A 12556-nucleotide genomic window follows, 5' to 3' on the forward strand; every position below is an offset into this window, starting at 1 on the left:
GTGTCAAGAGCTTGATGGGTACTTCAGTGCACTTTCAATAGACAGGCGCCTCTGGGGATGATTGGATGCACCGTTTCAAAGAGTTTTACAGCCCTCTCTCAATTTTCCCTACTGCCACAGTGCCACAGGAGCTTTACTTGTCGTTGTGAACTGGTATCCCAAGAAGTCAAAATAGCAAATCCCGCCTAACACGCATTACGCATCTTGCCTGTTAGCTGTCCACAATGCCTGGGCGCACAGGGTGCTTGGCTGTGCCCTTCCTACACATGCAAAATACTTCGTACACATTTATATATTTAAAAAATCACAAAATTGGCTTCTAGCCTGATGTAGATACTAGGATTTATTAGAGTGACGGGACAAATTCTATGCATGCTGTTCTTTCTCTAAGCTTTTCCTGAGTATGCATCAGTAAAATTTTAAGCACTGCGTAACTTTGAAATTAAGAGCCTATCTAAAAACAATTGGGGAATATGCGTTATGAACACATATAGAGTAAATTTACCAATCATGCTCAGGAGCAAAAAATAAATTTGTTTTTTCCTATTTTCCCAGTTTTCTCCTATAGTAGAATTTGAACAAAGCTAATTATTTCTTTTATGGGGAAAGGGAGCATATAAAGACTTTAAATGTCATCAATGTGGTATCAGAAACAGTGGAGATTTTTTTTTTTTTTTTTTTTTTTTTTTTTTAAGATCAGTCTTAAAAGGGCAAAAGACCTTTTAAAAGAAAATCAATATGGAAAGAACGGGTAGTCCGAGTGACAATGCATTTAAAGTTCAAGCAAAACCAACTTGTCATCAGGCTCATATTCTAACAAGTCCCATCGGGGTCATCTTCACCTGGCTTCTTTGTCTCACGAGGATTCCAACTAGAAGCAGGTGACGATATAATGAACAGGTCATAGGAAGGCCCACTTGTGCTTGAAACTTGAGCATTTGGTGTTGTTCCCGGGACCTTCGAGACACTGATTTCCAACAAAGCGTTTTATCTCTCACTCTCTAACAGGTTCGGATTGTGCCTCTTCAAATCGGATGTGTGACAATCTCAGTCGCTCTGGTATTTGAGTCGCCCTGGCTTGTTCTCATCATTGTCTTTTTATACACCTGAACCTCGTCTCTGTAATTGGGTTGCCTTCCGGATGTACTACCTTTGGGATTAATTTTTCCAGCAAGACCTAGCAAGTCATTTTCTGGCAGCCACGGAAGTTGCCAACGATGAGTCTTGACCTGGTGTTCTGAATTCTCAAGAGAGCCTTAAAAACGGCTGCTTTCTTCTCGTTACTATTAAGCACGTTACACCTGCTTTGTGTTTTGACCCAGGAAAAGAGAGTCCCTTGCTTAAATCCATCTTTGTTTCCTCTTAGTAGAGTACTTTGTGATAGGGTGACTACCAGGGACGGGTACGAGCCTGCCAACAAACTGGCTCTGATTATTCACAAAACGTACTGCATTCACTAATGTCTCCATAGTAATTAGTACCTTAGTGAGTGAGTGAGTGTGTGTGAGTGAGTGTGTGTGTGTGTGTGCGTGTGTCCACTTGCAGCACTACATTTTCAACTCTTGCAGATCGAGATTTAAAATAGTATAACAAAGGAAAAAATGAAAAATCACATTATTAATGAAAGTTGCACTTTTTCTCTGGAAAAGCTTACAGGAACCCTTAACATTCTCTCAATATTTGAATACTTACAGACATTAAAAGTTTGTATCTACTGCACAATTCATGAAACTTCTTGACCTTTAAAGAAAAAAATGAGAAGCGATCCCTAAGATGCAGTTCCATAAATTAATTATGGGCCATTCCTTTATTTGCAGGTTGTTCAGGGTTTCATAGCAGCTTCTCTTTAAGCTTTCAGAAAGTTGAAACATTTTATCTAGATGTTGTAAGTGAAATAGAGGTGTTTGCTGGAAAAATCTGGATGGATGTTATTTACTAGATGTTTGTTCAGTTTCTGTGGAATCGAACTACCAGGAGGGCAGTTGGACACCCTGTCCTCTTGCATCTGATAAGATTATTTTATGTGTTTTTGTATTTAGTACAGGGTCTACAGGGTCTCACTCTACAGACTGGATTCATAGCGATCCTCCTACTTTTAGCCTCCCAAGAGCTGGGATTAACAGTTGCGCGCCACCACACCCAGTCTCAATTTTAGTCTCAGCATGCCCAGGGGGCAGCGCTGGCACAGCATGCTGGGGATCCAGCTCCCACCCTTGTGTCTGCCTAAACAGGCATTTTAATCCCCGGAGCTGTCTGGCTGGCCCAATCTGATAAGATTACAATGAATGTTTGTAGAGGCACTGTCCAGATCTTTCTGTAAGTTGGAAAGGAGGATTGTGCATCACCAGTCTTCAGGAGAGAGTATTTTACACCATGTACCAAGAAACTTTCTTGCAGTTCGCGTACCCCTTCCTGACTGACTATCAGTATCATCACCCAATAGTGGTCAGTTATTTACACCCGTGTCCCACCTATCCTAGCATGCATTAAGAGATACTGTATTTGGTGTCTAAGTTTCTACACTTCCATACACTTTTTATTATGTAGCATGCTTAAAATTAGATGATAAGGCTGGGGAGATAGCTCGGCAGTCTAAACACCTGCCTGGCAAGCACAAGGACCTGGGTTTAGTTCCCAGTACTACCAAGTGCCGGGCCAGCCCCCACGCCTGGGTGTGCTGTGTCAGGCACTGAAACTGAGGTGCAGTGGTGCACGCCTGCAATCCCAGTGCTGGGGAGGCTGAAAATAGGAGGATCACTGAATCTGAGCTGCATAAATGAAAAATTAAAAGGAAAGATTAAAAAAATTTATTATGACAAGTCCAAAATTGTATTTTAATATTAAAATTTTCTATAATATAGGAAAGGGAGGATATTTTTTAAAAGCTAAGAACAAAGGTTAGAAATAAAGGATAGATTTGAAATTTTTAAAAAGTTAGTACCTCAAAATCATTATGAACAAAATGAAAAGGTAAATTAAATTGAGAAATATTTGTAATAGATGAAAGAAAGTATATGTGTTTAATGATAAAAATTCCTTTCAGATCAATATGAGAAACAGACTTTAACTGAAAAGAGAAAAATGAAGGCCAAGGTCATGAATAAGAAACTCACTGTAGTGCATGCTGTACATTTATATGAAAAACTGCCCAATTATGCTAGCAAATAAATGCATTTGAAAACAGGCTGTGCTTATCAGATTGCCTGAGTTCTTTAAACACCTTTCTCAGTATTATAAATGTGGAAAATAAACATTCTCATACACTGCAGATGGAAGTGTAAATCGATGTAGCTTATCTAGAGCTCAAATTGGTAGTGTGTATTAAGTGTGGCCCTAAAAATTGTACTTCTAAGAATTTGTCTTTGGGGAACAGTCATAGATGTACATGAGATACAAATGTGAGAAAACACCCTAAGAATACTTCAAATGGTTAAATAGTGAAAGAGAATCCTCATAGCACCAGCTCCAGGAAAGATGAGGCTGTTTTAGGGGGTCATTGATCCCCTCAAATCTATAATGTTTGGCACCAATGGCTACTAGCACCCTAGGGGCTCTCTGACCTTCTCTGGTCTTTGCCATGTCATTCCTTCTCGGAGTCCCTCATTTCCAGAAAGGAAACTGCAATTTAGCCAAATTATCTCTATGTTTTGCTGTCGTTAGGGTGAATGCTGAAGATGAATACTTAATGACTGGGAAGATGTTTATGAGTGAAAAAACAGGAAGTAGGATTTTGTGTAATCAAGTTTTTATAAATATGTAACCATTTGAGGAAACATCTAGAAAAATGCTCTTCAAAATAAAAGTCACATCTCTTATGGTCGATTTGCAGGGGCATTTTTAAAAATGGATGTTTCCCAAATTTTCTGTTTTGAACACATTTGATGGTTATGGGGATCAAACTTGGAACCTTGAACTTGTGATGCAGGCACTTATGCCCCTGAGCTATCTCCCTGGCCCAGAACACTTTTTTAAAAATCTACTGAAGAATGAGATGCACCTAGAGGAGTATACATCTTGCAGACACACAGATCGGCAAGGTCCCGCAAGCCGAGCACCTCTGTATACACAGCATGAGTCCTCGACCAAGTCTGGGCTCAGCCCAGGTTGACAGCCTGCTCTCAGATCTCTTTCAGGGTGACCACCAGCTCACTTCTAAGTGCATGGGTAATGGGTTAGTGTCATATGTTTTCATACTTTCTTTAAATGAGTGAAATTGTACAATTTGTAACATGGTGGCCTGGCTACTTTTGTTCAGCATTATTCTTGAGTTTCAACCGTATTACCTCAAGAAGTTGTAAAACATTTCCTTCTTTTTTCTGAATGTTATTCTATGGTAGGGATCAACATACTGGCTTAATATATTACGGTTGATGCACTTATCTATTCTACCGCTGATAGGTATTTGGGTACTTTTCAGTGTGAAACTGTTGTGGCATGTTCTCCGAACATTCTGGTTAATGTGTATATATTTAGAAGGCATGTCTCAATAACTCTATTGGGTATACATTGAAGAATAACATTACCTGGCCCTAGCCAATTACATAACCTCAGTTGCAATTAATATTGCAGTTTTCCAAAATGGTTTTACCAGGTGATGCTTCCACAGCTGTGTGCAAATTTGTTTTCATCAAATACTTCATATTTTCAGTCAGCTTTCATTTAACCATTCTGGTGATATTAGCAGCATCCCATTGCAATTGTAATTTGTGTTTCCCCAAAGACTAAGGATGCTGAGTGCCTTTCTTTGTGGATACTGAGTTCTTGGTGGTGTCTGAGAGGCTGAGGCCTGGGGTGGGCTTGCCTGTTTCTGGGTTGCTGGCTTACCCTTTCTCTGGTTTCTGTCCCTGGTTTCCTGGGCCCTACCTGTAACTTCCAGGTTGGGTTTCGTCTTCCAGGTGGGAGGGAGGGGATCTAGGGAGCCCATCCCAGGAGCCTGGCCTGTGCAGCCTGGGCTCCTCCCCTCAGGCTTTGGACCCATGCCCAAGATTGTGCATTCGCTGGGTAAAATCTGTGGGGAAGCTGCAGACCAGCAGCAGCCCTGCTCCCCTTTTCACCACTCTGGATAACTGATCTAGAGGATCTGTGCTTTTAGGTTAGTTTTCTGTATCTTGGTATGTTTGCCTCCCCCCATGTGAGGACATCTACATTATCCAGCGTTTCTCCTCCAAGCTTTTCCTGTGCTCTCCCTCAATCAGCCACGTTGGCATCTCTTATTGCAATACCTTGCACTTGTAACAAGAAGCATACATTTTTCCTTCTACTGTTAGAGCTTATTTGTTGTAGGCATATAAGAGTATTTTCAGCCCTAGTGTTGAAATATATAGTTGAAATTTATATTTTGGTTTTAAGAATAAAATACTTTCCTTGTTCTTGTTATTAACTTTTTTATGCTATTTGTGTATGGTGGTTACTTGGATTACTTCAAAGATGATTAGAACAAGAATAGACATTGACCTATGTAGTCACTGTTGGGCTTTTTGAAGGCTAAGGACAAATTCATTAGCAGGTTTGGTTAAAACTGAATTTCAGCTGAATTAAAATAGGGCTTATTTTGTGAAGGATTTATAAAACACCTTTTAAGGGCTAGACATCTTGCTGACTTTAGATCTTAATAATGAATAAGAATAACAAATTTGTTTTCTTTATATTTAGGTAACTTAAATCTTCCAGCCTATTTACCTAATTCAAAATAGTGCAAGTCTCTATTGTATCCTACTTGATAGAGGAATTCCATTAATTTGTCAACTTGCACATTTGGACTTTATTGGACCCCTGCAATATCCCAAGACAACTGTGCCTGACCTCCTGCCCAGATGCCTAGCTCTGGGCCCCGCTGCCCTCCTGCTGGCCAGTAGCACCCTGCAGCTCTTTGCTGCTGCTGCCCCGCGCATGCCTTCAGCCCAGCTGCCTCTCCGGACTCTTGCACAGTGTCCCACAGTAGCAGGAAGATCAGCCAGCATCAGTGCATGATTCCAGTGGCAGACTGGAGATTTTAAAGAAAGGGATACAAGTATACAAGTGGGGAGCTCCACAACTAACACAGAGGTGACCCAAGTTCACAGACCAAAGTCCTCCCTAGGAACTCTCAAAGGTGGGAGGTCTGCTCTGCCCACATATCCAACCTGTCACTGTGCTTCATGTGTCCGTTTTTCTCCTCACCATAGGAGTTCCTTGAACAAGTCTCTCCTGTCTGAGTCATGAGCCTGCTTTTCCTCCTTCCATCTTCAGGGCCAGTCCTGGGTTCTTCCATCTGAGTGTCTCTTTCTTTTCCTGCCAGTCTTCTGATAAGATGAAACATGGGACTATCGCTCTCTTCTAGACCCGCCCACAGCAGTACGGCCTTTCCTTGTAATCCTTGGGATAATTCAGAATAAATGAGTACTTACCCAAAGGTTAAGTTTATTCAATTCAGAAGGACCCAAAATACAGGTTGTGATACCGTATCACCCAATCTGAGCTTCACAGGCTCAGGACATTCTTTTGTAAGGCCAGATATGCCCGTGTCCGTCTGAGAGCTTCCAGCCCCCACTAATCTCCTGTGATTTCTTCTTCAATAAGGAAACACAGGCTCTCCCACAATCTAACAAAAACTTCCAGGGACACTGCAATTGAAAAACTTATCAGAAAGAGATTCTTTGTGAAGGAATCAAAAAGATAACTTTCAGAGATACAGTGGAGCTGCAGTAGGGACAATTGTTTACATGTTTGTGTAAAGCAGATTGAGATTCTCAAGTCATAAATCCAAGTCTCCATGTAAACTAGAGTCTTAGCTTTACTTTGTCATCGTAAAATTCCTCTCAGATAGTGACGCCAAAACCAAGGAGCAGTGCATACCGACAGTCAACTTTCCTGTTGTTGGGACTAAATACCTGACAGCCCAATTTAAAGAAGAAGGAATTTAGCTGGCTCTTGGGTTCAGAGGTTTTAGCCCATGGCAGGCTGATGTCAAGGCAGGGGCATCCTGGTGGGAGGGCCCAGCAGGGCGGAGCTGCCTAGTTCATGTCAGCTGGTTAGCAGGGCTGGTGAGCAGTGCCAGAGAGGAACAGGGAGAGACCCAACATCGCTCCCAAGTGTCACCTCCATGACACACCTAGAGAGTGTTTTACTGATCCCCTTTGCAGCTCCCAAGCCAGTCAAGGTGACAAGAAAGCTTAACTGTAAAACTTTCTCTTAAAGGAAACAAGCTACTAAAAGCATCAGAATATCAGTTTTTCTTACCCAGTCGATTACTGTCGACTCTTTTGGGATTCGAATTAGGCCAGAGCACCCCAGTGCAATCTATGTCACTAGCACTCAGCAAAGTGCTCGTCGTTGACTGGAAATGAAATGAGACAGGCAAACAGTCTAGTGAAATCAAACATTAAGTAATATAAAACAAAAATGCTGCAGAAGTTGTACTCAGAGTGCTTTGGGTACTATTATACAAAGAATTCCCCCCATAGTCATTCTCCTAAACAGAGAGGAGAATGATGGGCACTTTTTCTAAGTTATCATAAGCTCTTCATTTTTAAAGTTCTTCATTTGATGTATTTCTTTAACCACCGATACAACAAAGATAGGCTGTAAGTTAATCATCCATGTTTAACCCGTGACTGTTTAGCCAAATTGAGTTATATGTAGCTTCCTCAATCTGGATCTTATGAAATAAATATTGACGCATACAACAAAATGAGCATGATGTACCAAGGTTTTATATTTCTCCAAAACTATTTTAGGGAAGGGCATTGTTTGTAGCCTAATACTCTAGGAACTCAACATTTTGCCCTTCACTGGTGTAGAAACTTAAACGCTAGCTCTTTGCAACACAGTGAAGTGGACAAGAATCTCTTCCAGGGTCCTGAATTTTCTCCAAAAATTAATTATTTGATTTCAGTATTGGGGATTGAACCCAGAACCTTCACTCTGACATATATTCTCACTTTTTTATTTTGAGACAGGGTCTCACTAGGTCTGTAAGATTACCAGGCTGGGCTTCAACTTATAACCTTTCTGCCTCAGCCTCCTAGAGTGCTAGGATTGCTCAACCATCTGTATGTTTTCATCTTCACAAATTTGTGTGCATACTCTGCCACAATACCCAGTGCTCTGTGGACATTAATGCAGTAAAGAGCTGTGTCACATAGATATTGATAGAGATATCCCTTGTTACTGTCTAAGTTACCCCAATAGAACTTGAAGTTAAAGCTTTATTTTTGGAAAAATTGATCTTGGCTACTATGTTCAATTGGTTGTTAGCTATATGCTACACACACGCACACCACACACATAACACATCCCCAGATATACTGAACATACCACACACACATGTGCAAGCACAATGCATTCACTGAGTCAGCTGATATTTATTAAGTTCCTTTTTTAAAACTAAAGATAGTCTTAGATGCTGAGAATACAGAGATGAATAAAGCATAAGTGTTATCCTTAAGGAACTTGAAATCTAGCAAAGATTCTTCTGGTCCTTCCTGCACTCTGTGGTGATCCCTGTTTCCTGCTGTGCATTTCCTTTTGGACTGCGGATACCTATGGGATTGGCCTCTCCCAGCCCACCTTGGTCACTCTTCTTCCCTCACGTCCAGCCTCTGTCTGCATAGGAGGGTAACATTTTCTGAAACGAGCAAATGAATAAATAGCACTGTATAAATAGAATAAAGCTTTATAAATAATTACAACTGTAACACAAGAAAGGTGCTCCAAGCTGGCTATAAGAGTGAAAGGGTCCAGTAGGGCAGAGGCAGGAGGAGACCCTGGCAAGGGGAGCATCAGAGAACTTCAAGAATAGAAAGGTGTGAGCGGGGCACTGCCTGGGATTTGCTGGGGTGCTGTGTGTATGTGACTCTTCAAAGAGAAGCAGTGCGTTTGGGAATGAGGCACAGCCCAAAGGGTGGAGGGCTAGAACAAACGGGAAGCTGACTGCTTGTATGGGAGAATGGGGTCACATGTCCTGCGGGGCAAATGGCAGAGCCTTTTCACCTTTGCTTAGGATTGAAGCTCCTTTGGGTTCTCTACTAGGTGTGGCCACTGGGTCAAAAAATGTATTTTTTCTATACATGTAACAAAGATGTCTTCATTTCAGAATCAGATTTCTGTGATTTTCACGTTATTATCAAAGCAACCGAATAACTGCAAATCAAGGCCATTCCAGAGAAAGTTGTTACTTTCCAAAAGTTTCCCAATGAATGGTCTCCTGGCCAATTAATTAAACCCCTGGGTCAGATCCTCACTGTTTATCCAGTTGGGTCCAGAAGTTCAATTGTCCTTTTCTCATTTCTTCATTTGCAACAACATTTCTTATTTCCTCTGGGATGCTAAGGTGCTGGGAAATGCTGAAGTTGTTTGCTTGTTTGTTTGTTTTGCTTTTTTGAGACGGGGTCTTCTAGGCAGCTTAGGCTGGCCCTCCAGGCTGATCATAAATGGGCAACCATCCTCCTACCGCAGTCTCCTGAGTGTTGGGATTACAGGTATACACCACCACACCCGGCTTGGAAAATGCATTTTACAGAAAGTTACAGAGAAAATAGTGTGTGGACTTGGTTCCTTGTCCCACCTTTCTATGCTAAGAGAAGCCTTGCATGTGATCAAAAGCAGAATGCTGCCTGCTACTCTGTTTGCAGCCAGATACCTTGAAGGCCCATCTACCCCATGCAAATGAAGCACATAATTTAACAGCCTGATAAACAGCTTTAAAATAGTAAGTGTGATTTTTCTCTCCCACTTAAACTGTTACCTTCCTCTTAGCCAGAAAGTCCACAGTAGAAACCCTATCACATCCACATATAGTGTAAGGTTAAAAATTACATCATCTCAAGCCCACAGTGGCTGTCAAGATTCTGGTATCTTGCCTCTCCACCACCTCTAGGTCGGTTTCCCAAGACCTCCGGAACTAAATATACTTTGGCTATAAGGGCCTGTTAATGAGAGGTGAACTTAGTTTTTATCCTCACAGGGGAAAGAAACGTGATGAAGCTAAAATTAGGACTAATACATTGGAACCTGGTGTATATCTCCTCCCCAGGGTATTGTACCCTCCCTAGGGTGGTCCATGGGCATGGTGTGGGAGGGTTGGACTATCATCTATCAGAGTCATTTGGGGAGAAGGTAAAGGTTAGGAATGATGTTGATCCTGAAGAGGTTATAGAATGCTAGCATAGACATTCGTTTTATTTCAAAGGTTTCTTAGTTCTTAAAATATGTCTGTGTCAATAAATATGAAACATAAATTGTTTCTAGGAAAAACAACAACCAAGAAAGGACTGCTAAGCTGGTTTTATCTTTTATAAGATAATAGAATGCCACTTTTTAGATCTTAAATTTAGCGGAGAACAATATGATGTATATCCTGTTTTGGTGAATTGCTGTGTGTTAATTCACATCAAATTCAAGGCCAGAACACCTCCAAGGAGGTTAAGTTTTTAGATGAGTGTCAGCAGCACTCAGCTGAGTCAAGGATCTTGATGGTTTGTGCTGAAATGTAACACTTAGGTTTTAATGATTTGCTAAGATGGGGCCAAGCCTAGCTGTGCAATTTTAAGTTTTTCTTATGTTTTATTGAGGGTTCTTTTTTCAGGACAGACTTAATAGCAATAAGATAATATCAAAAGTTATGTTTGCTTGTCAATCAGTTCAGTTAACCTTTATGCTTTAATATTTTGAGAGAGAAAACAGTAATATGTTTGAATGTAACTTTTATGTGGCACTGATGTTTTCTGAGATTTAGATTTATGGGCTAAAAAGTGTGTGTGTGTGTGTGTGTGTGTGTGTGCGTGTGTGTGTTCATGCATGCATGCATGTGAATGTGTGTGTACACAAGCAGTTCAAATTGTGTTTTCATAAAGTTGTTTTCTTCATATTGGCTATAGAAATTGCCTAAATCTGATTATGTGTAGTCGGAGTAGATCTAGAGGTAGAAACTGCCTTTGTAGAGAGTTGAAAAGTACACAATTTGTTTGGAAATTTTTGTGCGATAGTCCCTTAAGATGTTGGGATCAGAGTAAAGCATTAGATGAGTCAAAATATGTTTCATAAATCAAGCTAGCAGTAGTCAACCTTCACAGCTGGGTACCTGAATGTAAATAAGGAGCTATTTTTGGTGTATTGTATATACAGTACAATGCATTCTTTGAATTTTAACCATTCATTTTTGTGTATTTGTTTTTTGTGGTACTGGGGATTAAACTCATGACTCTGCGTATGCCAGGCAAGCACTTATTCTACTGACCTATCTCCCTAGCCCTAACCATTCAGTTGTGAGCCCTCCAAAAATGAGCTTGTGCCTCTCCGCACCTCTCTTTCTATAAAGCCCCCATATCAAATTTGATCAGGGAAGTATTCAAAGCCACTGTCTTTCAATTCTGCCAGTTTTTCCTTGAGCACAAACCTTTATAGCACTTCTCTGTGGTTCATGGTACAGTATGATCCTCAGCCCATTTCCCTCATGCACACGCTGTTCCTTTCATTATTATTTTTTTTTTTTGGCAGTTTCAAAGCTGATTAATAGGACAGCTTCAATAATTAATACATTGTACATTGTTATCTTCTTAGTGGTTATCCACAGTATAAGAAGCAGACAGGGTATCCTGTCAAATCACTATTAGTACAAATCTTTCTTCTCATTGAATTAAGTGAAAGTAACTGTATATCTACCCTAACTATTTTGAATATACAAATACAAAATGGTCCTTCCTTTGTATCCCCTTTTTTGTTTAGTCCTGTCAGAGGTGGGTATTCTATTGGCATCTAAATACTATAGGTGCTTGAATTCAGCAAAAAAGTGCAACACAGTACAGCAGTCCATAATAGTAGTGGGTTATCTTCAGAAGTTATTGATATCAGCCTTTTACAGCTCATCGTATTAATATGGCTTAACTTTATATGCCTCGTTTTTATACTTTTCTGCTGGGTGGTTAAGACCAAGATAAATCAATACCTATATAACAAGAAATGTAACTTTTGTATTTGATAAGGTTAGTCAAGCACCCTCAGGATTTATCCTATAACCCCGTACCGCAGGTTGCAGATCCTTTGTCAGTGTCAGCCATGTGGATGAGTCACAGCCATTGCTTGACCATTTTGCTCTCTATGAAAGCCTGAGAGAATGTTTTCTCTCCATGTGACTCTCCTTAGGCACACTCTACATCATCAATCATGTTGCTCTGTGGCCCCATAATCTCCTTGATCAGAAAATTTGGGACATAACTGAGTTACATGATGTTACAGTATAGGTTCTCCTATGTCCTGAATCTTCACTGACCTTGAAAGGCTATGGTCAAAATGTTGGCTATCCTTGCAGCCCTTCTATTTCTCTAATTTTTGGTCTGCAAACTTAGGTTGTTAACCCTCCAGAAGAGAAACTTATTATTACCCTACATCTTATGCAGTTGGGTTTAACTTCTGAATATCAAATATCTTAGGCATATCGTGGAACAGGTATTTCCCATCAAGTATTGATATGTTAAAATATTAAGTCCCTACAGAATATGGAGATAAAAATTTTTAAAAATGAAAAATATTTAAAGAATATGAATACACAATTACATATTTTTACTCAGAAATTTAGAAA

The 12556-nt window shown here is 40.4% G+C and overlaps 1 protein-coding gene across 1 annotated transcript in view; it reads left to right on the top strand.

Annotated features, from left to right (window-relative positions):
- Window positions 1-12556, top strand: part of Znf385b (zinc finger protein 385B) — a 405545-nt gene that overhangs the window by 72195 nt on the left and 320794 nt on the right. Inside the window, exon 5 of the mRNA XM_023719177.1 lies at window positions 1009-1059. Within this exon, the coding sequence (XP_023574945.1) occupies window positions 1009-1059 (51 nt within the window). The remainder of the gene's footprint in view (window positions 1-1008; window positions 1060-12556) is intronic.

This window comes from Octodon degus, unplaced genomic scaffold (genome assembly GCF_000260255.1).
Source record: "Octodon degus isolate 3935 unplaced genomic scaffold, OctDeg1.0 scaffold00065, whole genome shotgun sequence".
Lineage (NCBI taxonomy): Eukaryota > Metazoa > Chordata > Mammalia > Rodentia > Octodontidae > Octodon > Octodon degus.